Source organism: Oncorhynchus tshawytscha, linkage group LG29 (genome assembly GCF_018296145.1).
Source record: "Oncorhynchus tshawytscha isolate Ot180627B linkage group LG29, Otsh_v2.0, whole genome shotgun sequence".
Taxonomy (NCBI): domain Eukaryota; kingdom Metazoa; phylum Chordata; class Actinopteri; order Salmoniformes; family Salmonidae; genus Oncorhynchus; species Oncorhynchus tshawytscha.
In genome coordinates, this window is record NC_056457.1 from 3,209,435 (window position 1) to 3,236,967 (window position 27,533).

General features: G+C 42.8%; 1 protein-coding gene across 3 annotated transcripts in view; it reads right to left on the minus strand.

Moving 5' to 3' along the window:
• Window positions 1–688: 688 nt before the first annotated feature.
• Window positions 689–27,533, minus strand: part of LOC112228033 (enhancer of polycomb homolog 1) — a 73,888-nt gene continuing 47,043 nt past the window's right edge. For all 3 annotated transcript variants that reach the window (XM_024393156.2, XM_024393154.2, XM_024393155.2), the window contains 12 exons: window positions 25,054–25,199; window positions 24,699–24,905; window positions 24,241–24,389; window positions 22,758–22,914; window positions 17,226–17,384; window positions 15,115–15,204; window positions 14,745–14,893; window positions 11,762–12,183; window positions 3,466–3,620; window positions 3,100–3,235; window positions 2,470–2,893; window positions 689–2,232 (listed from right to left, as the gene is read on the minus strand). In XM_024393156.2, the coding sequence (XP_024248924.1) occupies window positions 2,160–2,232; window positions 2,470–2,893; window positions 3,100–3,235; window positions 3,466–3,620; window positions 11,762–12,183; window positions 14,745–14,893; window positions 15,115–15,204; window positions 17,226–17,384; window positions 22,758–22,914; window positions 24,241–24,389; window positions 24,699–24,905; window positions 25,054–25,199 (2,267 nt within the window). In that variant the 3' untranslated portion in view covers window positions 689–2,159. The remainder of the gene's footprint in view (window positions 2,233–2,469; window positions 2,894–3,099; window positions 3,236–3,465; window positions 3,621–11,761; window positions 12,184–14,744; window positions 14,894–15,114; window positions 15,205–17,225; window positions 17,385–22,757; window positions 22,915–24,240; window positions 24,390–24,698; window positions 24,906–25,053; window positions 25,200–27,533) is intronic.

Consider the following 27,533-nt stretch of genomic DNA (forward strand, 5'->3'; position numbering starts at 1 on the left):
CGGGCAGGTAGTGTTCTCCTGGCTTTCGCCAAACCCAGATTCATCCTTTGGTGAAGCTGATTCATCACTCCAGAAAATGCTTTTCCACTGCTCCAGAGTCCAATGACGGCAAACTTTACACCACTCCAGCCGATGCTTGGCATCGCGCACCGTGTTCTTAGGCTGCTAGGCCATGGAAACCCAGCTCATGTCAGTTATTGTGCTGAAGTTGCTTCCAGGGGAGTTCGGAACTTGGTCGTGAGTATTGCAGAGGACAGATGATTTTTACGTGCTAGAGCACTCGGCGGTCCCATTCTGTGAGCTTGTGTGGCCAACAACTTTGTGGCTGAGCAGTTGTTGCTCCTAGACGTTTCTACTTCACAATAACAGCACATACAGTCGACAGGGGTAGCTCTAGCAGGGCAGAAATTTGACAAACTGACTTGTCGGAAAAGTGGCATCCTATGACGGTGCCACTTCAGTAAGGCCATTCTACTGCCAATGTTTGTCTATGGAGATGGCATGGGTGTGTTCGATTTCATACACCTGAGAGCACCTCCAAACAATACCATTACTCCAATACACACACAACACTGTATGACATGAGTAGTTTCAAAATGACACATTTTTTATTCAGATGTAGATTTTTAGCTTACACACCCACACACGACCATGACATTCAACCAACAAAAGACAGCGAGCCACATAATCCACATAATGCCCTGGGCTTTATTGTCTGATTTTATCGTGAGAGTTCGGCCACTTTTTTTTCACACAAAAATATATTTTTTCAGCCTCCAGGTGGGACAAGAAAACTTCAAGGATAAATCCTGCCATTGGACTGGGTATTCAGATTGTGACGACACAGACAAGTACTACTAGCAGCACTGTCTTTGTGCCTTACTCTTCACAGAAGAGAACACATAGTTCCCCAAGGGAAGGCACCCGATACTTGTGGTTTTTGGCCTTGCATCCTTCTGGGGAGAAAAGAGAAACGCACCCTTTCTCAATTAGCTAACCCCCTTCAAGATTTTTCTTGTCAGAAATTGGAATGATGATACACGTACAGCAATTTTAACTGTCATTCACCGCCCTTATAACCTATGCATGAACAATTAACAAAATAATGAAGTCTTTCAATACGAAGCTTAATCATTTTTTACCACAAGAAAAATACAAAAATAACAATTCTGTTTACAAAAGAAATGAATTGTGAGAGGGGGGAGAGATACCATTGCATGAAAACTAGGGACAAATTATACAAAAGCAGCATTAAATATCAATCAAATCATTAGAAAAAATAGTGCTTTGAATCAGAAGCAGCAGGAAGAGACTTCATCCCTAGTTTTGTTACTTGTATCGGGATAACAATGTAATTGGAAGATACCGGGAAGAGATATAACCACACGAAGTAAAGTGAACCAAAGCTGACCTCCTCCTCTGGCTCCCCTCATCCCCAAAGAGTCTCTTTATGTCACTATTGAATTCCATATGATCCAAAGAAGTACAGGGACCCAAAAGGGGGAAAACCTGCTTTGTGTTCACAATATACAAATACCCAGGAGTCCGTAGCTATCTAACATTTACTACAGCACAGGAACCAATGAAGGTACAGTGTACAAATAAACAAAAGAAAAAAACTGTAAACACAGCACAATAAATAGATAACAGCAGGCTCTGCAACATGCAAGTGATGAAACGTCTTAATTTGAAACTTTCATCTATAGTTTATCGCTTTTTTCTTTTCATTCCCAAGTGCAAAACATCACAAATGAATAAGTTTCTATATTCAAGTAACGTATATACAAGGGGGTATTACAAATATGTAGTTATAGTACAGATACTATTTTGCCATATTCATATTTTACAAGATGTCAATTTTTACTCATTAACGAATACAAAAACAAAACAAATATTAAAAAAGCATGAGATGAGAATTGCAACAATACATTCCCACAGTTGCCGTGGAAACGTGTCTGTCCATACTACGCATGTAGTCTTATGTGTGTGGAGTCCCACCTGCTGCCCTATTTGCATTCCCAATGCTACGGTGCACAGCACCTAAAGAGTGAACTCAGAGGGTAGCAGCAGACTCTAAGCAAAGAACTGGTTGTGCAGCAGAGGGTTGGGTAGTGTTGGGGCTGCCTGTCATGGCAGCTAGCTGCACCACCACCACTCTGCTACGTCACCTCCATGGCCACTGTGTTGTCAGTTATACTGTTAAGAGCTGGCTTGTCTTGATTGTGATTATCTCTGGAGGAGGAATACAAACAGTGTCAAACTTTTGTTATAATACACAGCTCCCACTAGACACATGGCTTAGGCATGACATTAGGCAATCAAGACATGGCACCAGATTCAATATAAAAAGTACACTACTTTTGACCACTTCCCAAAGGGCTGTGGTGAAATGTAGTGCACTACAGAGAATAGGCTACCATTTGCGAGACATACATAGTACATCAGTCAGAGAATGTCAACTCATCTCACCTGGATCCTATGTCCATGGTAGAAGCCCCGGTGACATTGTTGGGCATCTGACAGTTGGTGTTGGCAGCCATCTTTAAGGCAGAGGAGGGCATGACTCCCAGGGCCCTGGGTATGTGGCGTGTGGTGGTGCCGCCCAGGCTGGGGAGGGCAGGGGAGGAGGATGAGGGGGGAACGCTCAGACGGATGTTATTCGCAATCAGGACCTGAGTGGTGGTGGGGGAGGTGTTTGCAGCATTATTACCCAGGTGGGTGTGATGGGTATTGGGAGGGAATGTGAGAGAAGAGGCCGTGACGGGGGACGGAGAGGTAGAGGAGTGGTTGGACGAGGGCTGGAGGAAGGTGGTGGTTGATGGAGGAGGGGTGAGAGTCTGGTTGCTGTTAGGGTGGTGGGTGGTGCTGGCCAGGTGTAAGCTCTTGTACACTCCTGAGAGAGATGGGGAAAGACAAAATACATTTACAAGAGATCAATTGAGGAAGTGTTCAATGTAACACTTGACTTGCAATGACTGATAAGTGGCCGACTAAGTCACTCTGGATAAGAGCGTCTGCTAAAATTACTAACATTTAACTCCCCAGTCTCATTTATTTCATTTGCTATGAAGTGAACAACAGATCAGCGGTGCTGCTCACCTGAGCCTGGGAGGACCCCGTTGACTCCACTTCCCAGAACCCCCTCCTCCTTGAAGGCCATCAGCTGGTCCGTGGTCACCAGGGCAGAGGCAGCAAACTGGGCGCTGGCCGAGTCTAATGTCTTAGAGATTATACACTGGAGGGGAGGGAGGACAAAGCGACCAAGTCAGACATTCTACATACCATTGAAGAAATAAAATGCTCAAAAGGAATGATATCAGTGTTTCCCCTAATATATTTTATGAAGGGGCTAGAGGGGGGCCTGCCATGCCTTTACAATGGTAGGGGAAACGCTGGGTGAAATACACATCGACAGGGCTATTTTGGAGCTTTGTGTGTGGTGTGTGTAAAGGAGTGGTGTCTGACCTGTGTGTTGGGTGGTGTTGCTGTGGATGTTGTAGTAGTAGAGGATGTGTCTGTGTTGGGCTGTGTCTGTTGCTGATGTTGAATCTGCTCCAGCTGCTGTTTCTGCATCAGGGCCAGCTGCTCCTGGTGCTGCTGGTACTGCTCTGCTGTGAACGCTACACAGATACAGGATAACAGTGTTATAACACACAAGGGTTATACACACAGGAGAATGAAGAGTGGAGGTAATATGCAGATCCTAGATATCTCTCCACCAGTCATAGATAAAGCAAAGAAATACCTGCAGTGCACACGGTAGGCTATATGCCACTCCCATATATACAAAACATTTAGTCTTATCGCCTCCTTCAAGGCTGACTGACCTTGTAGCTTGTCATCTAGATCAACATTCAATATCTTCACCAAGCTGGTGTGAAGTACCAGTGGTCTGGCTTTGGCTCCAAGTGAGAGCAGGTCTGTGTGCGTCTTGCTGATTTCCATCTCTAAGGCAGCCGAGCGTTCTAGGCAGCTGAGCGTGTATACAGACCGGTAAAAAGTGTGTGACAATGAGTTTGTTTTGCGTCGCAATATATGCTGATATTCTGGCGAGAGTAAATAGCTGCATGTAACTCATCAGCTAAGAAGAACATGAAGTCGCTCGACTGCCTGTTTGTACAAACATGTCAATAATGTATTTTGTGTAAAACATGTAAGTAGCTGCATTTAGCCTACTCCCCTCCTGAAGAACCAACATGAAATGGTGCTTATACTTACTGAGGCACGGAATGCAATAGTTCTAACAGTTGTGTAAAACATGAAGTTGGTAGGCTAATCCATGAACGAAGGCAATCAGAGGGGGGAGTGGCAGTGGAGCACTCCACACAGCTGGTACGTAGGCAGCGGAGTGAGCACTCGGCTACGGGAAAAAAATGCTCAGAAATATAGATTTTTAGCCTGGGAAAATTGGGATACAGAAACTCTATCGTAGCCACTCCATTATCTAAAATACATTCTCAATACACATCCTACACTTAACCAGCCGCTCTGCTTTGGGAGTAAATCTTTCCAGGTTTGAGATGGGGAATGTAACCTCTAATCAGGTCACTATGTCAAAGTGTTGACTTGAGTCCATACAAATACATCCTTCAGAACAATTGAGCCTGAAGATTGCTTTATCAGGAGAAAAAAACAGGTTAGCTATGAACTACCTTCTATGGTTATCCTTTGATCTAAGCAAAACAGGTGTCAAAGCCACTGAATTGCCAGAACATAACCTACTCGAAAACAAATCCGCCTAGGGACATCAAAAGCCGACAAGGTGAACACAGCAACGCTCACATGGCAAAAAATGCCTCCCCAAAATTGTAATGCAGTTTAATGCCTGGCCTAGCACAACACAAGGGGGTATGAAAAGAAAACACACATTTGAGCGTTCTGACATCAAACAGCATTCTAAAACGTACATTCCTGTGAGGTATATTTTGACCTTTAGACACTAACATGACTATCACGGTTAAACTCCAATCAAGCCAATATTCTAGCTTGAGACACTGCAGTATGCAGCAGACTCCCCCTCTACTCTATGGCCAATGACCCTGACACCCCAGCACCTCTTCTGAATCTATTTACACAACATTTATACAACACCTGAGCCAGGAGAACAGGAATGAATGTATTCTCAGGAATGAATGTATTCTAATAAGGAAGCATTCATTGTATGAATTAGAGCTGTCCCCAACTTTAAAACGCATCTGTTGACCAAGAGTAGTCTGTCCTTTCAACCAAATGATTGGTAGATATTTTTAAGCATGCATTTTTCATATATAAACATTTATTTCTGATGAAATAATTAAGACAAATGAATTGAGGGAGCCAGAGATCAAGATAACCAGAAAAAATGAAAAACTTTGCGACCCTCCTCCTCCCGTTTGCAGATCTGAATTACTGAGAAGCGCCACAGCTCATTAGTGATGGGGAGTTAAAACTAAAAATCAGACAACCCCAGTTGGGCACATTTATACATAGGCCTGGGCTACCTGGCCTAACTTCTAGCAGTGTTTTCCATTGGAATTTTCCACCTCATATTAACTTCTTATGGCTTGGGGGCGCTATTTTCACATCCGGTTGAAAAGTGTGCCCAAAGTAAACTGCCTGCTACTCAGGCCCAGAAGCTAGGATATGCATATTATTAGTAGATTTGGATAGAAAACACTGAAAGTTTCTAAAACTGATGTCTGAATATAACAGAACTCTGAAAATCTGAGGTTTGCGGTTTTTCAAGTGATTGCCTATCCAATATACAGTGTACATTTGGCCCGATTGCACTTCCTACTGCTTCCACTAGACGTCAACAGTCTTCAAAACCTTGTTTGATGCTTCTACTGTGAAGGGGGAGCGAATAAGAGCTGTTTGAATCAGGGGTCTGGCAGAATGCCTTGAGTTTAGTCACGCAAGCTCCGTTCTTTTTCATTTCTAAACACAAAGGAATTGTCCGGTTGGAATATTATTGAAGATTTATGATAAAAACACCCTAAAGATTTATTCTATACATCGGTTGACATGCTTCTTTTGACTTTGTCGTCTGAACTTAGTGCTCGCGCCTTGTGCTTTTGGATTACTGGACGAAACGCTAACAAAAAGGGAGGTATTTGGACATAAATGATAGACTTTATCGAACAAAACAAACATTTATTGTGGAACTGGGATTCCTGGGAGTGCATTCTGATGAAGATCAAAGGTAAGTGAATATTTATAATGTTATTTCTTACTTCTGTTGACTCCAACATGGCGGATATTTCTTTGGCTGGATTGGGCTCTGAGCGCCGTACTCAGATTATGCTTTTTCCGTAAAGTAAAAAAAAAATCTGACACAGCGGTTGCATTAACCTGTTATGGCTGGATCGCCGTACAGGGATCAACATCAGGGGAAATTTCAGAGTGACAACTTCGTAACATTAAACATTCTTGAAAATGCAAGTGTCTTACACCCTTCAAAAGATTAGAATCTTGGTAAACTACATTTTCCAATTTAAAATAGCCATTACAGAGAACAATTACCATGCTTTTGTTTGAGAAGAGCAATCAACAACAAGAACATTTTCCGCCATGACAGTTTTTACACATTCACATCTGAAGGTATAAAATTATGACTTACATTCTGATATCTTGCTCTTATTTCTCTTCCTGAGGGTCCCAGTGATCAAATTAAGTGCCGTTTTCTTTGATAACATCAATTTTTATAGCCTAAATCGAAACATTTTGTAAACCGTTTGTGCCGTGAATTCCATCTCTATCAATTTTCTACGGAGCATTCGACGTGATTACCCACCGTAAACAATCGTTTTTCTAGTCATGGTTGGTTTCAGTGCATTCCTCTGGATGTTTGCAACACAGCCAAACGTCATAGTTTTTTTTTGCGGGGAGTATTGACCGAAGTGAACTGATTTGAAGACAACGAGTACCTTACGCACCAATAATTTTAGTGAAGCTTCATTGATTGACTATATTTCTGCCCAATGACCACTGATCTTCTTGAAATCTAGCTGGGTAGATAGCCAATGAGCTGAGGTAAACGCCAGTATGTAATGGTTTTGGGTTGGACCACAATTCCTTGTTTGTAATCGCACGTGCAGGGAACTCCATTCTCACCTTGACGATCAGAGGAGTTGCTGTAAAGCTTTTTACGTGCAGCTGTATTTCGGAAAGTTGTAGTTTCAACGATTTCATTGAAGATATCATGGCGAATAAATCATGTAAAGCGAAGTCAAACTCTAAAGTGAAAGTGAAAAAGTGAAAGTGGGACAGATTTTTTGTTTGAGGAATCTTTGAGTGTTATGATTCAAACTAACTGAGGAGCTGTTTCTGCAAGGACAGGACGGACTTCTGGACGGGTAAGTGCTAATGCCGTTTTATGAAATATATAAATATAAATAAATAAATAAATATATAAATTGCAATGAAATGTGTGGTTTGTTTGTATGTATATTTATATATATATTTTTTCCCATGTCAGATTATATTTTCCATTTTTTTATTCAAATGGAATGGAGTAGAACAGCAAACACACACATGCAGCAAACACACACCATTGCGCCTGCTACTCCTCTTCATTTCCATATGAAATAGCCATTGGGTGCTGCGGGCGAGTGCAGGCCCACCACAATGGCTGGAGTTGAATGGAACAGCACTTCACCTTAGTGACTGTTCCCTCTGCTCTATACAATACATATGTTTATTTTATGTGATGATAAAAGGCTCATACAATACAAATATTTTTTTTATGTTTTCTTTCACAGTGATAGCGACTCCGACTGGGAGCCCCCGGTGCCAAGCTGCCCGCTCTACCTCTGCCCCCAGTGGTGTTCATATGCCACAGTTCATTACTGCAGGCATGACTGTGCCTCAGGGCCAAAGGGGCACAGCATGGAGGCGTCATTGTGTTCTGTGTCGCATGAAATGCACCACTTGTTCAGTTTGCCTCTGCATTACATCAGAAAGAGACTGCTATGGGACATGGCACAGACAGCAAAATATTGTGACGAGGACTTCCAGGGGTATACTGTTTTTTTTGTTTTTCTAATATTTTTTTAAAACATTTTTTTGTGTGTGTGTTAGAATTGCTTTTTGATATGTTGTATATAGTTGTTTGCACTGCTGTATATAGTTATAGGTCATTTCACCAATTCGGCCACTTGGGCACATTTGGGCAACTTGTGTGGGACACCTGGGTGACTTCATGCTAAATGTCATGTAGCTCACCCATTCCTGAAGTTATCAGTCTGAAACGTTGCACACCTACAGTTGCCCTCTTGTGTTATCCATCAAAATTATATCCAGCATCCTATTCTAGTACATGTGAAAGATGATACTACAACAATAAAAAACAGAAAAGGTATGCTCTTTCTTTCTCTTTTCTTCCACCAGATCTACTGTGTTATATTCTTCTACATTCAATTAACATTTCCACAAACTTCAGAATGTTTCCATTCAAATGATACCAAGAATATGCATATCCTTGCCTCTGGGGCTGAGCTACAGGCAGTTAGATTAGGGTATGTCTTCAGGCGGAAATTGAGAACAAAGGGATGCAGCCATAACAGGTTAAGGAGAAGTCTTTCTTTAATTCTGTGAATAACACTTGTATATTTTATTAATGTTTATTATGATTATTTCTGCTAAATCAGCGGATGTTTTGGAATCAAAACATTACTGCACGTAACGCTCCAATGTAAACAGATTTTTGGATATAAATATGCACATTATCGAACAAAACATACATGTATTGTGTAACATGAAGTCCTATGAGTGTCATCTGATGAAGATCAAAGGTTAGTGATTCATTTTCTCTGACTCGACTCCTCTCGTTGGCTGGAAAAATGGCAGAGTTTTTCCTGTGACTTGGTGGTGACCTAACAATCATTTGTGGAGCTTTCACTGTAAAGCATTTTTGAAATCAGACACTGTGGCTGGATTAACGAGAATTTTATCTTTAAAATAGTGCCTAATACTTGTATGTTTGAGAAATTTGATTCATGAGATCTGTTGATTTGTATTTGGCGCCCTGCAATTTCATTCATTCCGCTATCGAAACCCCAGTCCTAGACATGGTTAAATAATTTCTAACTTGTTAACAATTCTGCTAGTTAGTTTTTGCTACCATGTGGATTTTTAGCTTGCTTCAGCCTGCGAACTGAGTGTTAATTCACCCATTTCCATACGTTTCATTTTGAAACATTTATCTTACAAATAAGTCGTTTAATTAATCAAACTGCTTAACTATTTATATGTACATGGAATTGTAGGTGTTTTTTAAACAATTTCCCCCCCTAATCTTCACAGGAAAATGCCACGGGCACTATCTGATGCGTGGCGACATTTCACTGCAGCTAAGGTATAGGGAAAAGCTGTGTACATTTGCAAATACTGTGTCAAATCATATGTTTAGAATGCAACAAAGACGCAGAATCATCTGGCCTAGTGCATAAAGTCCCCTCAGCGCTCACAACAAGCAACCTCTGACATAAGTCCCTCCTCCTAATCAAGGTAAAAAATTATGAATCAGACACCTTATCGATAGCAACAGCTCATGGTCCTCCTGGAATCAGAAGATTTTTTTACTCAATGGAGGAACTTGGTCAGAAAAATGCTGATGGATGTCTTGCTCGAACTGTGTATGCAACAGGTTCACCTTTGATGCTCACAGGCAATGTGTATCGGAAGAGATATCACAATGTTCATCGTCCAACATACACCCCTCCTACCAGACATACTCTGTCTACTCATTTGCTGGATGCAGAGTTCAACAGAGTTCAAGTAAATGTCAAGCAAATCATAGAGAATGCAGACTGTATTGCAATCATCTCTGATGGGGAGTTGAATGTTTGCGGGCAAGGAATAATTAACTACATCATCTCCACCCCTCAACCAGTATTCTACAAGAGCATAGACACAAGGGACAACAGACACGGACGGTCTCTACATTGCAGATAAGCTGATAAGCTGAAGGCAGTCAATGCCCTTGGACCACAGAAGGCACTTGCACTGCTGTGAACATGAAGGTTGCTTGGTCTAAAGTGGATGGAGTCCTACCCTCACATCACACCCATTGGCTATGCTGCTCATGCATTGAATCTGCTCCTCAAGGACATCATGGCACTGAAAACCATGGATACACTACAAGAGAGCTAAGGAAATGGTTAGGTATGTGAAGGGTCATCAAGTTAAAGCAGCAATCTACCTCACCAAGCAAAGTGAGAAGAATAAGAGCACCACATTGAAGCTGCCCAGCAACACCTGAGTTTCTTAGAAATGGCCATATCACAATCTGCCTATATGGACAGCCCCATCAAGAGGATCCTCCTGGATGATGTATTTTGGTAGAGTGGTAAGCAGCCAGAAACTCCTGAAACCCATAGCAATAATCGTTGCACGGATTGAGGGAGACAATGCCATCCTGTCTGATGTTCAGACTCTGCTTGCAGATGTAACAGAAGAAAACTGTACTGCCCTGCCCACTTCACTGTTGTGCCAAGCAGAGGAAACTGTGGTTCTGAAATACATCAAAAAGCATGAAGAGTTCTGCCTGAAGCCCATACACGCCACAGCATACATGTTGCACGCCAAGTATGCTGGCAAGAGCATCCTGTCTGGTGCAGCTAAATACAAATATATTGTATGTCACAATCATTATTAAAAAATAAATTCAAAAGTTCCCCCCCCAAGCTTGGGCTCATATATAGGCCTATGTGTATGCACAAGCTCCAACATGCCTATGGATGTTTGGAATTAAATCAATCAACTTATGAAGTTGTCCATTTTGTTGCGTTAGGCTTCGACGCATCCCCAAAAACCATGTTATACACTCAGTTACAACCTGTTGAACTTCTCTTTCTTCAAATTGATCAATCAGTGCGTTTTAAAGTGAGATGTGATTTTCGATTGCATGTGCATTGATGTCAGTGGTTAGCGGGATAAATAGAGCCCTGAGAACCAAGCCATTAGCGAATTGATGGTCTTTAGCGATTTGCGTATTCCCAAGACAACCAGAGTGCACAAAAGGAGATTACGGTCATGACTCATGACCGCTGGTGCTGTGACAGTAATAAGGTCACCGCAACAGACCTACGGTCACAGCAACAGACATGCGCGCACGCACACACACACGGTCAATGAAAATATGGCAGCTCACAATTCAAGTCATGGAGACATTTTACAATTACACCCCTCCCCACACACACACACCTGCTGAATTCAGATTTTTCCCACTCAACCTTCATAGCTCTTCCAGAACAGAAAAACTATTCAAGAGATTATGATCGTGTAACAAGGTCAAAACAAAACAACCACCTCCTTTACCTGCCTGACAAACTCTTTACAATCTCTAAAGATAATTTCTAAAAAGAGAATGCGTATCCTGCATAACATCGACATAGTGCCCTAATGCAAGAGGGTGGAATGCGGCACCCCTTTCCCCTTATAGTGCACCATTTTTGTGTGTTTTTTTTACCAAAGCCCTATGGGCCCTGGGTCAAAAGCATCTCAGAGTAGGAGCGCTAATCTAGGATCAGGTTCTCTCTACTATTCGTTATATTTAAAAGTCAAAACAGAATGTCAGAAACACACCCCATCACAGGGCTGGGGTCAATCCCATGAACATTCAGGAATCAGAAGCAAATTAGCATGCACCGTTAGGCGTAAAGCAAAGTAGTGAGTGACAGAAACAAAGTACTCTCAAGCAGGCTACCTGATGCCTGAATACTAGCATAAACCTCCTTAGGTAGGGATGAGTGCTCCAGCACAGGACAGTGGACTAACTCACCGGTGACGGGGGTAGCTCCAGGGCCAGTGCAGGGTCGGGTGTTAACTCCACTCCCAAGGAGCTTGCTATGTCCCGAGGACGTAGTTCGGTTAAATCCTCTATAGCGTGAGATGTCGCCTCCACCCAGGGGGTGATGGGATAGTGTCCGCGGCCTAAAGTGCCTCCAGCGGCACGACTTAATGTTCAAAAGAATTTCACTGAGGTCCACAGATGACGACAAAGAGGGGATGGAGGAGGAGGGGTGGTGGTTGTTGGAAGTATTGGTTCGGACCGAGGTATTGGCGTCTGAGGTACTGGCTGGCTCTACGTTGCGGAGAGGAGAGCTTGTGGAAGATGAGTCTTGAAGTGGTTCGGTTTCGGGGTCCGAGTCCAGGCTGTGGAAAATGCTGTCCAGGTCTGTGTGTGCTCTGTCCAGTAACAGCCTGAAACATAATCAGAAAGACACTCTTTACAAATCACAGTAGGGACGCAAATTCCAGTCAATTTTGCTGCCTACTAAGCGGCCCCCATTGACGGGTTAACAAACAGTTAAACTAGTTCCAGTAAAATTACACGACAACCCCAAAATCTCTGCATGGGTACAAGGAATGAACATTTTTCATTACTAGCTTAAGAAATTTGACAATAGCAAGTCTATCTTCTCATTATTGAACATGCAACTAAACTACTGTTATGAAGTAGACAATGTAATACATTGCATTTCCGACAGTGTGGGAAAACAGTGTTCTAAAAAAGACGCACCTAGTGCAAGCAGGTTCATGTGACAGAGATAAACATCTCCTTTAGAAACTTAGTGGGGAAATCTGAACATGCAAGAGAAAGATAGGAAATCTAAACATGCAAGAACTAGGATAGGTTGTTTAAATGATAACAATTGTGCCTTTGGCTTCAGGACAATGAAAGGAAGTTTATGAAAACCAGTAGAACAGGAGAGTAATGCTAAGAAACTTTTCGGTTGCTAGCTTAGCCATTGTTCGCTGCTGCATGCTGCTCCTCTGTCTCTCCCTCTTTAGCAGCCAGTGTTGCAAATTTGAGTTCAGACCCCTCCAACAACTTTTCTTGGTAGAGGAGACTAGCGTCAAATTCAGCTACTTTTCAGGCTGCCTTTGGGGAGTTTTGACAGAGGATTTCTATGGTTTTGAAAACATTTAGCGAGTTTCCCCACTCAATTCTGCTTCAAACGAGAGTGGGAAAAGCTGTCTATGAAACAGATGTCACAGCAACGGCACACACACAGGTAAAGAAGCACAAGCTGAGGGGGTGTGTGCCAGGTGAGGGGACCGCAGTTGGGCTTCAGCAAGGCAAATTGGTGCTGTGGCGTCATCGGGGCAACTGCAAAACGTCATTTAGTGATTTATCTGAAAAATAGTCTGCAACACTGGCTGCTACAGTCTGCGTCGCTTAGTAACATGTCTCCGCTCTGGTTTGCTCGTAGAGACCAGGTGTTCAAACTTTCACTCAGGCCCCCCTCCAGCAACAGGGAACATATCACGCCTGCGTGGACACCACATCCATTTCTATAGGCACAAGTACTGTTAATGAACAACACCCCTCTTGTTGGTGGAGAGTCATGTCTAATGTATATTCATGTGATATTTAAGCGACTCAAACATAAAAAAAATCTATGGGCTAAAAAACCTAGCTAAAAATGTTGTGACATGGGCCAGTTGATCTGGACATTTCTGACAAGTTATAAATAGCTCGCTAAGGTGTGCACTGACTGACATGGCAAGAGGAAAACTGATTATGGTTTACCCAATTTCAAAATTGCACCTTGTGCATCCTACTATTACAACTTTCAAGAGTAAGTTGAAAGCCGGACTGAGTTTCTTAAAAAATATATATACACTACATGGCTAAAAGTATGCTACAGCATACAATGACATTCTAGATGATTCTGTGCTTCCAACTTTGTGGCAACAGTTTGTGGAAGGCCCTTTCCTGTTTCAGCATGACAATGTCATCGTGCACAAAGCGAGGTCTACGCAGAAATGGTTTGTCGAGATCAGTATGGAAGAACTTGACTGGCCTGCACAGAGCCCTGATCTCAAACCCATCGAACACCTTTGGGATGAATTGGAATGCCGACGGAGTCAGGCCTGATCACCCAACATCAGTGCCCGACCTCTAATGGTCATGGCTGAATGGAAGCAAGTCATGCATGTTCCAACATCTAGTGGAAAAGCCTTCCCAGAAGAGTGGAGGCTATTACAGCAGCAAAAGGGGGACCAATTCCATATTAACGCCCATGATTTTGGAATGAGATGTTCGGCGAGGAAGTGTCCACATACTTTTGGTCATGTAGTGTATTTTTTTGTCTGGGGGAGTAGCAATGTATCCATCTAATTGTTTCCGGCACTGAGCAAATTTCAGGTCTGCTGAGCACAAACGTGAGCTTGTGAAAATTCTGTGCAACTTTCAACGCACATTTACTATGATCACTGTGGCTATACCCACTTTAAGTTACAGTTTTAACAGTGGCCAAGTAGGCTACTGTGGCTATTTCATCATAATGTAGGCCTACCATCAAAAACTCTGGAGAAAATTAATCCCATAACATAGTAACATGGAAATAGCTGTTCTATCATTCAACCTACAGTAGCAGCCAATGTGTGGTTTTCAATGTAGGCTTACGTTCCATCAGACTTTTGAATAAAAAAAGAAAAACATGCAGGGCTTGACATAAACCTGTTTATCCACTTCAATCCACTTCTAACAACAATTTTGTCAAATGTGAGTTGGGGCCCTAGAGGAAAAAAGGTTGGGAACTCCCTGTCCTAAACGCCATCAAGCACAGAAATAGGGTCCTGTCAAACGAACGGCTACTATACCAGGCTAGTAGAGCCACAAGGTGAGATTTGGGATGTGTCCCAAATGGAATCCTATTACCTTTAGAGCTGAGCCCAAAAGTACAGCATTACATATGGAATAGGGTGCCATCTAGGACACAGCCTTAGGGAGCAATAAGGGCGCCTGAACTCACCTGCCCCCTCTGCCCGTGCGCCGCCGTGCCAACCCTACGCAGCGCCGGGGCACCGTTAGAGACGTGAGACAGTAGCGGAAACGAGGGTCCCCCAAACCGCCCTCCGACGGGCTGACCCATGGCCAGTTACCACTCTGGTCCAGGCGAGACTGAGACAGGGAGAGAGAGGAGAGCGAGAGAAGATAGTTCGAGACAAAGGAGGAAAGCTCCATCAGAAAGGCATTGGTGTGGCCAGCAGAATGTGGAAGATAAAAAAGCAGCAGGACCAGTGGCAACCCTGGCTGTGTGTGGCTGGCCGTCCGAGAGAGCGCCGTAAGGGCTATAAATAGAGCAGTTGAGTCACAGGAGGGCAGGCAGCTACTCTACTCACAGCATAGTACTGACAGCCGGCCTTCCTCCGGAACACAAAGCAGCCATCTGGGTCATTCTCCTCCTCTGCCTCCGAGGAACCTGAATGGATCTAAACATAAACACAGAGGGGGAATGGGTGAGTTACATTAAGAGGCAGAGACCATAAGAACAACGTGGCTGGCTACCTAGACAACAGCCACGATTGTGATCATGTCCCCAACTACTGCTACTTCTACTAGTTCTACTACTAGATCTTCTTCTACCACTACTAGTTCTTCTTCTACTAGTTCTTCTTCTAACACTACTAGTTCGACTAGTGCTTGCTCTGCCACTACTAGTTCTTCTTCTTCTACTCCTACTAGTTCTACTACTCCTTCTACTCCTACTAGTTCTACTACTCCTTCTACTCCTACTACTCCTTCTACTCCTACTAGTTCTACTACTCCTACTAGTTCTACTACTCCTTCTACTCCTACTAGTTACTACTCCTTCTACCAATACTAGTTCTTCTTCTTCTTCTTCTACCACTACTAGTTCTTCTTCTACCACTACTAGTTCTTCTTCTACTAGTTCTTCTTCTACTAGTTCTTCTTCTACCACTACTAGTTCTTCTTCTGCTTGCTCTACTCCTACTAGTTCTTCTTCTTCTTCTACCACTACTAGTTCTTCTTCTTCTACTCCTAGTTCTACTACTCCTTCTACTCCTACTAGTTCTTCTTCTTCTTCTTCTACCACTACTAGTTCTTCTTCTACCACTACTAGTTCTTCTTCTACTAGTTCTTCTTCTACTAGTTCTTCTTCTACCACTACTAGTTCGACTAGTGCTTGCTCTACTCCTACTAGTTCTTCTTCTTCTTCTACCACTACTAGTTCTTCTTCTTCTTCTTCTTCTTCTACCACTACTAGTTCTTCTTCTTCTTCTTCTTCTTCTACCACTACTAGTTCTTCTTCTTCTTCTTCTTCTACCACTACTAGTTCTTCTTCTTCTTCTTCTTCTACCACTACTAGTTCTTCTTCTTCTTCTTCTACCACTACTAGTTCTTCTTCTTCTTCTTCTACCACTACTAGTTCTTCTTCTTCTTCTTCTACCACTACTAGTTCTTCTTCTTCTTCTTCTACCACTACTAGTTCTTCTTCTTCTTCTTCTACCACTACTAGTTCTTCTTCTTCTTCTACCACTACTAGTTCTTCTTCTTCTTCTACCACTACTAGTTCTTCTTCTTCTTCTACCACTACTAGTTCTTCTTCTTCTTCTACCACTACTAGTTCTTCTTCTTCTTCTACCACTACTAGTTCTTCTTCTTCTTCTACCACTACTAGTCCTTCTACCACTACTAGTTCTTCTTCTTCTTCTACCACTACTAGTTCTTCTTCTTCTTCTTCTTCTACCACTACTAGTCCTTCTTCTACCACTACTAGTCCTTCTTCTACCACTACTAGTCCTTCTTCTACCACTACTAGTCCTTCTTCTACCACTACTAGTCCTTCTTCTACCACTACTAGTCCTTCTTCTACCACTACTAGTCCTTCTTCTACCACTACTAGTCCTTCTTCTACCACTACTAGTCCTTCTTCTACCACTACTAGTCCTTCTTCTACCACTACTAGTTCTTCTTCTTCTTCTACCACTACTAGTTGTTCTTCTTCTTCTTCTACCACTACTAGTTGTTCTTCTTCTTCTACCACTACTAGTTGTTCTTCTTCTTCTACCACTACTAGTTCTTCTTCTTCTACCACTACTAGTTCTTCTTCTTCTACCACTACTAGTTCTTCTTCTACCACTACTAGTTCTTCTTCTACCACTACTAGTTCTTCTTCTACCACTACTAGTTCTTCTTCTACCACTACTATTTCTTCTTCTACCACTACTAGTTCTTCTTCTACCACTACTAGTTCTTCTTCTACCACTACTAGTTGTACAACTGCAGCTACTACTGCAGCTACTACTACTACTACTGCAGCAACTACTACTACCACCAAATACAGACCGATACTTAACACCATCGCCTTCACTACCATCATCTATGCCCTAAAAGGCATCCCATTTCGTAAACAGTAAATAAATAAGGTATAGGGTGCCATTTAGGACGCATCACTCATCGCCACCAGCAGTGTTATTTATGAGTTCACCTGGGAAAAGGGTTCGTCGTCAGAGCTGGGGAAGTCGTACTGGTTGAGGTCCTTGGGGTTGAACACAGAGGGGCCAGAGTGTTGGGGTGCAGAGAGAGGAGGAATCTTAGGCTTCTTCTCGTACTTCCTCTTCATTCGGACCACTTCAGTTTTCTCTGGCTGGAAGAATATAGAAGACTAATTAATGGTCCATTTACTTCACGAGCAACAGAAATGTGTCTGAGCCCTGTAGAATTTCTTATGGAGGTGGTGCTGTGATGGGGAGAACCATTTAGAAACAGAAGTGTAGTGAGTTAAGACTCATTGATATGCAGATGGTGGGCGAGGCATGTGCCATATCCTTCTGCCCAGACAGATGGTGCCTCTCCCTGACCAGACCCACCCACACCACTGCTGAGGGTTAGTGAACTGAACTCCCCTTCAACCCAAGGCCCCAGGGGGAAAAGGCAGGGAGAAATGCTACAATACGGTGGAGCAGGGTGTGTCATAAGTCAAAACAATGGAAGGAACGAAAGCAAAGGGACAGCGGGGTTTGGACTCGGAGTGTGGAGGGTCAGCGTTACATCAACGCATGAGGGTGGGAGAGAAACAATAGAGTCGCTCATCACCCAGTGATAAGTAGTATAGGGATGCACATCTTTCAATTTCAAGATGATATGTACCTTGGGGCTGGGCAATATATTGAATTATTTCCAAAATGTCTGTATCGCATGAAGCAAGTATTTTTTTTATAAGCGTTTACATCCTGTAACAAGTGGTTTCAAATGAGCTATTTGCATTCGAGGTTTGGTCCAACAGTCTCGGTCATATGGAAAGTGGAATACGATGATACATTATTTTACTGTAATAGAGAAGTTAACTTTTCTAACAATACCATGTCTCAACTCCTCAAATTGCACGCAGAGCAAATGCTACAAAAACAGGAAACGGAAGCATCAATGAACATTGATTATGGAAACGTAATGCTTAGTTTGTCTCGTGCGGCATTGCGGAACCACGTACCGATAGCAGCATTTTAGCCATGAGGAATGCTTTTCCAACAGTCTTCAAGGAGTTCCCACATATGCTGAGCACTACTTGCCAGCTTTTCCTTCACAATGCGGTCCAACTCATCCCAAATCATCTCAATTGGGTTGAGGTTGGGTGATTGTGGAGGCCAGGTCATCTGATGCAGCACCATCACTCTCCTTGGTCAAATAGCCCTTACACAGCCTGGAGATGTGTTTTGGGTCATTGTCCTGTTGAAAAACAAATGATAGTCCCACTAAGCGCAAACCAGATGGGATGGCATATTGCTGCAGAATGGCGTGGTAGCCATGCTGGTTAAGAGTGCCCTGAATTGATGAGATCCTGAGGCCCATTGTAGTGCCATTTATCCGCCGCCAACACCTCATGTTTCAGCATGCTAAGGTCGCAAGGCTCTGTACACAATTCCTGGAAGCTGAAAATGTCCCAGTTCTTTCATGGCCTACATACTCGAGACATGTCACCCATCAAGCATGTTTGGGATGCTCTGGATTGACGTGTACAACAGCGTCCAGTTCCTGACAATATTCAGTAACTTTGCACAGCCGTTTAAGAGTGGGACAACATTCCACCGGCCACAATCATGTGAAATTCATAGATTAGGGCCTAATTTATGCATTTCAATTGACTGATTCCCTTGTATGAAATAACGCAAATGTCAGAAATCTGACATAGTTGCGTTTATATTTTTGTTCAGAATAGTAAAGCTGTTACTGAAGATGCCATAACGATTTTCAGTCTCCTTATCAATACAACAGCTATGGGAACATCTGCATCTTGAGGGCCTAAAATGAACAAGGCCACCTCCGGGTCAATTTTGGCATTGGCAGGTAAGATGTCCATTTCACCAGCCACTCTGTGTCGGGTGGTCAGGGCTCCACAGTGTGAGTAATTCACTTGCATTTGTGAATAAAAGTAGTCAAGTATGACCACATTTACAGTTGAAGTCAGAAGTTTACATACACCTTAGCCAAATACATTTACTCAGTTTATCACAATTCCTGACATTTAATCCTTGTAAAAATTCCTTGTCTTGGGTCAGTTAGGATCACCACTTTATTTTAAGAATGTGAAATGTCAGAATAAAAGTAGAGAATGATTTCAGCTTTTATTTCTTTCATCACATTCCCAGTGGACTAGGGGCGTACGTACACTCAATTAGTACTTAGTAGAATTGCCTTTAAATTATTTAACTTCGGTCAAACGTTTCAGGTAGACCTTCCACAAGCTAACCACAATAAGTTGGGTGAATTTTGGCCCATTCCTACTGACAGAGCTGGTGTAACAATCTGGTTTGTAGGCCTCCTTGCTCGCACATGCTTTTTCAGTTCTGCCCACAAATTTTCTATGGGATTTAGATCAGGGCTTTGTGATGGCCACACCAATACCTTGGTTTTGTTGTCCTTAAGCCATTTTGCCACAACTTTGGAAGTATGCTTGGGGTCATTGTCCATTTGGAAGACCCATTTGCGACCAAGCTTTAACTTTAACTGATGTCTTGAGATGTTGCTTCAATATATCCACATACTTTCCCTCCCTCATCATGCCATCTATTTTGTGAAGTGCACCAGTCCCTCCTGCAGCAAAGCACCCCCACAACACGATGCCGCCGACCCCGTGCTTCACGGTTGGGATGGCGTTCTTCGGCTTGCAAGCCGCCTCCTTTTTCCTCCAAAAATAACAATGGTCATTATGGCCAAACAGTTCTATTTTGTTTCATCAGACCAGCGGACATTTGTCCAAAAAGCACAATCTTTGTCCCCATGTGCAGTTGCAAACCGTAGTCTGGCTTTTTTATGGCGCTTTTGGAGCAGTGGCTTCTTCCTTGCTGAGCGGCCTTTCGGGTTATGTCGATATAGAACTTGTTTTACTGTGGATATAGATACGTTGCTGTTGTTCTGGGATTGATTTGCACTATTCGCACCAAAGTACGTTCATCTCTAGGAGACAGAACACGTCTCCTTCCTAAATGCTATGACGGCTGCATGGTCCCATTGTGTTTATACTTCAGTGCAATTGTTTGCACAATCAATCCCTATACCAGTCTGCTGTTCCCACATGCTTCAAGACGGCCACCATTGTTCCTGTTCCCAAGAAAGCTAAGGTAACTGAGCTAAACGACTACCGCCCCGTAGCACTCACTTCCGTCATCATGAAGTGCTTTGAGAGACTAGTCAAGGACCATATCACCTCCACCCTACCTGACACCCTAGACCCACTCCAATTTGCTTACCGCCCAAATAGGTCCACAGACGATGCAATCTCAACCACACTGCACACTGCCCTAACCCATCTGGACAAGAGGAATACCTATGTGAGAATGCTGTTCATCGACTACAGCTCGGCATTCAACACCATAGTACCCTCCAAGCTCGTCATCAAGCTCGAGACCCTGGGTCTCGACCCCGGGTCTCGACCCCGCCCTGTGCAACTGGGTACTGGACTTCCTGACGGGCCGCCCCCAGGTGGTGAGGGTGGGCAACAACATCTCCACCCCGCTGATCCTCAACACTGGGGCCCCACAAGGGTGCGTTCTGAGCCCTCTCCTGTACTCCCTGTTCACCCACGACTGCGTGGCCATGCACGCCTCCAACTCAATCATCAAGTTTGCGGACGACACAACAGTGGTAGGCTTGATTACCAACAACGACGAGACGGCCTACAGGGAGGAGGTGAGGGCCCTCGGAGTGTGGTGTCAGGAAAATAACCTCACTCAACGGCAACAAAACTAAGGAGATGATTGTGGACTTCAGGAAACAGCAGAGGGAACACCCCCCTATCCACATCGATGGAACAGTAGTGGAGAGGGTAGCAAGTTAAGTTCCTCGGCATACACATCACAGACAAACTGAATTGGTCCACTCACACAGACAGCATAGTGAAGAAGGCGCAGCAGCGCCTCTTCAACCTCAGGAGGCTGAAGAAATTCGGCTTGTCACCAAAAGCACTCACAAACTTCTACAGATGCACAATCGAGAGCATCCTGGCGGGCTGTATCACCACCTGGTACGGCAACTGCTCCGCCCACAACCGTAAGGCTCTCCAGAGGGTAGTGAGGTCTGCACAACGCATCACCGGGGGCAAACTACCTGCCCTCCAGGACACCTACACCACCCGATGTTACAGGAAGGCCATAAAGATCATCAAGGACATCAACCACCCGAGCCACTGCCTGTTCACCCCGCTATCATCCAGAAGGCGAGGTCAGTACAGGTGCATCAAAGCTGGGACCGAGAGACTGAAAAACAGCTTCTATCTCAAGGCCATCAGACTGTTAAACAGCCACCACTAACATTGAGTGGCTGCTGCCAACACACGGACACTGACTCAACTCCAGCCACTTTAATAATGGGAATTGATGTAAATATATCACTAGCCACTTTAAACAATGCTACCTTATATAATGTTACTTACCCTACATTATTCATCTCATATGCATACGTATATACTGTACTCTATATCATCGACTGCATCCTTATGTAATACATGTATCACTAGCCACTTTGTTTACATACTCACCTCATATGTATATACTGTACTCGATACCATCTACTGTATCTTGCCTATGCTCCTCTGTACCATCACTCTGTACCATCATTCATATATCCTTATGTACATATTCTTTATCCCCTTACACTGTGTATAAGACAGTAGTTTTGGAATTGTTAGTTAGATTACTTGTTGGTTATTACTGCATTGTCAGAACTAGAAGCACAAGCATTTCGCTACACTCTCATTAACATCTGCTAACCATGTGTATGTGACAAATAAAATTTGATTTGAACGTGGTACCTTCAGGCTTTTGGAAATTGTTCCCAAAGATGAACCAGACTTGTGGAGGTCTACAATTTTTTGGTGTGATTTCTTTTGATTTTCCCATGATATCAAGCAAAGAGGCACTGACTTTGAATGTAGGCCTTGAAATACATCTACAGGTACACCTCCAATTGACTCAATTAGCCTATCAGAAGCTTCTAAAGCCATGACATTTTCTGGAATTTTCCAAGCTGTTTAAAGGCACAGTCAACTTAGTGTATGTAAACTTCTGACCCACTGGAATTGTGATATATTGAATTATAAGTGAAATAATCTGTAAACAATTGTTGGAAAAATTGCTTGTGTCATGCACAAAGTAGATGTCCTAAACGACTTGCCAAAACTATAGTTTGTTAACAAGAAATTTGTGGACTGTTTGAAAAACGAGTTTTAATGACTCCAACCTAAGTGTACGTAAACCTTCGACTTCCAACTGTATATCGTAAAATAAATGCTGTTTTTATATAATTTTCAGTTTTTCATAACTGGTAAAATAATTGCACAACGTTAAACTTCAAATACTATATAGCCTTCCTCGAGCTGCAACACTGCCTGCCTGGCTGGGGGCTATGCACGTGTGAAGAGCTGAGTAAAACATTCATTTTTAGAAGCGTTGCACACAGGCTAAACAGTTGGTCTAATTTACTTGGCTGGTGGACAAAAAAGTACATTTTATGCCCTGTGTCTTACCTTCGTTTTGTAGTCCTTCATGTCCATGTGGTCTTGGTGGCGGTACTGGTTGCTGTTGGAGAGGGGAATGATGGGTATCGTGTAGATGGGCTTCACCAGAGCCCTCTGGGCCAGGGCCTCAGCCATCACCTCACTGCCGTAGTCAGGCATGCCGTTCCTGGGAAAGACATACGGAGATAAAGGGGGCTTGATTAAGAAAGACTCGGAGAAAGGCCGTTTTGGGTCAAAACATTGCACAATAAAACAGTGTGCCATCTTTTTTTATGTCTTCACTTTTCGTACTCTGCACCTGCAGGTTACTGGATGCGGATAGGCTACACCATTTCTACATTTGAGAAAATGACCAGGAAAGTACAGTGAAGGAAGTTAGCTACCTGTGTCTCTGCCATGCCACTGACACACCTTTTAGCATATGAGTGCAAAACATCTCCCATCAAAAATAGAATATCCCAATATAACTAAGTAAAAATAAAAGGGAGCCACCATAGGAATAAAGGGAGCCACCAGCTGATAACAGGCGAAAATTGCAATGTCACTACAAATCAGAAGCACTACAAATCAGAAAGTCTGAAGTCAGTGACAGCTACTTTCAGATGAAATCCATTCCATTCTAATACGTGATATTTGGATTGTTAAGTCCCAAATGGCACCCTATTTCCGATATAGTGCACTACTTTTGTCCAGAGCCCAATGTGCCCTCTTCAAAAGTAGTGCACTATATAGGAAATAGGCTGCCATTTGGGACGCATTATAGACTGCTCCACAAGGGAACAACAAGCCCCAAAATAAGTATTAAGAAATATAATACGCAAATAACCAACAGTAAGCCCAGCTTATTCTATTCCATTCCATTCCGTGCCGACAATGCCATGTTTTTTTAATGGGCAGCAGTGTAACGAGTCAAAGTCAATGAGCTCATTGCTTCAACCTTACTGCAAAAATAAGGTGAACTCTATTTGATAATGCATGCAAAACAGAGCACTGAACGATGCTGCCAATTAATGAGCAGCAGAGCCTGTCTCCTTAAAAAAAAAAATGCTAATACCATCATACAAGATGCTTCCCATATTCCCTATCCTGTGCACTACTTTTGACCAGGGCCCATAGTGTACTAGGGAATGAGGTGCCATTTGGGACGCATACTGTATGATGGGTATTAGCACGTCTTTTTTTGAACAATCATAGCAGTTTTAATCAACCAGACAGGCTACTGCAGATTGCCACAGATACAAAATGGCCGGTTTGTCAAAAAAAAACCTGTTCAGTTAATAGTCTGCTACAATCGCGGAGAAAATAACTGTTTCATTGATTTCAGGGACAATTCATTCATAATCCACAACAGCAGAAAAATCCATTAACTAAATCCCAGAGAGAAATGGTGGGGTTTTGATTACAAAGTTATCCATTCTTTTCTCATGGTGATGACCTCATCAGTCTCCCTCATTCATATGAATAAAACGTAAAAATATCAAATATGTATCACCTCTTCTCTACAATCTCCAGGGTGAGGTGGAGCAGCTCTCTCTTGCTCTTCTCCCTCCTCTTAATCATCTCCAGAATAGTGACGGCTCGGCTCAGATCCCTCCGCAGTTTCAGCATCTTCTCATACCCAGCCTCGTCATTCTTACGGTTCTGCAGACACAAGTTAGATGTTAACATCTATGTTGGTGCAGGAATAAAGCATGGGAGCAGCATTTAAGTTAGGCATTTTCCTACTTTAAAATGTTAACTGGGTTCTCTGCTATACTGTCACTTCCTGAGAATAGTTCATTGCTAAATTACACACTAGTGAATACAGAAAGGTGGGTAAGAACATTCCCTCAACCATGCCCTGGGTTGCAACGCCCTGTGAAAAGGCCACCTTTCTGAAAGTGAAATGGTTTATTATACTTGCATGCAGCCCTTGTTCAGTTCCGTCATCCTACCTAGGATGTGGCTCACCTTTCTAGTCTGCATCTTCTCGGTCCTCCTGCGGAAGGCCACGTAGGGGTCTGAGGTGCTAGATCCGTCCCTCTTCTCCTGCTTCACCGTGGGGATGAGAGAACTGCTCTTACAGTTTTTCCTTTTCCTGGTCCAGTAGTCAAACACCTCCTTGATCAGCTCGTCATCCTCCTTCAGCAGCAGCTTTGCCTCCTGCAGGTTCACAAGCTGAGCAGACAACACACATTTAGTCACACTGTTCTTTCTAGTACTCAAGCCTTTCAACTTTTTTATTATCAAATAAGCAGAAAAGGTAGTCGACAAAAGGTTTGATAAACACTGGCATACGTCCCATTTTCTGAGAGAACTGCCATACCTGCGTGCCACTGCCTTTCTCCAGCCGGTCGATCATGTCCTCAAACTGCAGAGAGGTGATCTCCATCTTCTTCTTCAGATTATTCACAAACACCTCATCCTCTGAATCCAGGTCGTAGTCCGGCTGCTCTGTATCCAAGCTGAAAGCTGTGAGAAGACAGGTTGAAGTAAACAAAAAATAACCAACGTGTTTTTTAAAATATATTGTTTTAGGTGGTAGACCAGCTTTAATATATTGCAGATAAATTGTGTGATCTAACAATGTAATTATATGTATCCTTTCAAATTCCCCATATTTTCTTTTGTAATAAATATGTTCCTTTATTATTTCTCCCTGACCTTACCACCTCTCCCCTAATTGGAGTAAACTAAATGGACAACACCACGTAGGCTTCTACTTCCAGCTTAAGAAACGTCCTCCATCTGTTGACTGCATTTATTTTCAGCAAACTTAACATGTGTAAATATTTGAATGAACATAAGATTCAACAACTCAGACAAGCTGAACAAGTTCTACAGACATGTGACTAACAGAAATGTAACAATGTGTCTGTCCCTGGACAAAGGAGGGGAGTCAAAAACAAAAGTCAGTCAGTATCTGGTGTGGCCACCAGCTGCATTAAGTATTTCAGTGCATCTTCTCCTCATGGACTGCACCAGATTTGCCAGGTCTTGCTGTGAGTTGTTACCCCATTCTTCCAAGGCACCTGCAAGTTCCCGGACGTTTCTGGGGGAATGGCCCTAGCCCTCACCCTCCGATCCAACATGTCCCAGACATGCTCAATGGGATTGAGATCTGGGCTCTTCGCTGGCCATGGCAGAACACTGACATTTCAGTTTAGCAGGAAAAAACACACAGAACGAGCAGTATGGCTGGTGGCATTGTCATGCTGGAGGGTCATGTCAGGATCCGGCAGGAAGGGTACCACGAGGGAGGAGGATGTCTTCACTGTAACGCACAGCGTTGAGATTGTACGGACACTGCAATTTATTGCCCTGGCCACATCTGCAGTCCTCATGCTTCCTTGCAGCATGCCTAAGGCACATTCACGCAGATGAGCAGGGACTCTGGGCATCTTTCTTTTGGCGTTTTTCAGAGGCAGTAGAAAGGCCTCTTGAGTGTCCTACGTTTTCATACCGGACCTTAATTGCCTACCGTGTGTAAGCTGTTAGTGTTTTAATGACCGCTCCACAGACGCATGTTCATTAACTGTTTATGGTTCACTGAACAAGCATGGGAAATGGTGTTTAACCCCTTTACAATGAAGATCTGTGAAGTTATTTGGATTTTCACTAATTATCTTTGAAAGACAAGGTGCTGAAAGGGACATTTTTATTTGCAGAGTACATAATATATACATTTTACAGCAGTATATTTTACATTAGTTATATTTTGACTTTAGTCCCAGCGTTCAGCTACCCTCAACTCCTCCCATCTATCTCTGAAGACCATCCAGTTTTGATATCTTACTGACATATTTTTTCCACTGTGCTGTTCCTCTAAAGTTGTTAACTTTTCCATTCTAATAGTTTCTACAGATTGTAAATGAAAAAAACATTTTTGCTGTGAGTATTCTATTACTGATCAATTGACTAGGACTTCTCAAAATCACCCAGCAATGCTATTTGCAGCGTTAGCTCCAAGTAAATGTGAAATGAAAATCTCCTAACTGTTTTGCAACCTGTATGGCACAGCTCTACATGTTTTGGTCATTAAATGAAACTGGTATACTTTATCACAATTTTGGTCTTTTATGCAGGGCCGAAAGAAGTTCCTTAACTTCTCCGCGTTACACTTGCCTCCTCTGTTTGAAGTAATGCTGCAATTAGTTGGATAAACTTTTTGATAGAGCTGCATGTGTAACAACTCCACCAGTCCTATTTATGATATGTACAAACTTCATCCCCCAAATGTTTGTCTTTTTTCTTTATAAATTTGTATATTTGAGTTTAACCATAATATTTGTTCAAATATTTCTGCCTTTTGTGGCTCAAACTGAAATTGCAACCAGCAATTGGCTGGTTATAAAAATAGATATATTTTGGAGATAACTTAATCTTCAAATAACCAAAAGTGAGAGGCTATCTGAATGAAGGGGAAAAGGTCATTTTTGAACACAAGATGAGACATTCTTACTAATCTGCTTGAGAACCAGTTCAGATTTAAGTATAGTTTTTGTATGACTAGAGCCTTTAGTAAGAGATCCAATGCTTTAATATTTAAAATAATTTCTCTCCTCCGAATTCATTATATACAGTGCTTCAGAAAGTATTCACACCCCTCGACTTTACGTACTTTGTGTTGCAGCCTGAATTTAAAATGGATTAAATTAAGATTTGTTTAGTCACTGGCCTACACAATATCCCCATAATGTCAAATTGTTACCATGTTATCCAAATTCTTTGCCAAATAAACATTTTAAGCTGAAATGTCTTGAGTCAGTAAGTATTCAACCCCTTTGTTATTGCAAGCCTAAATTT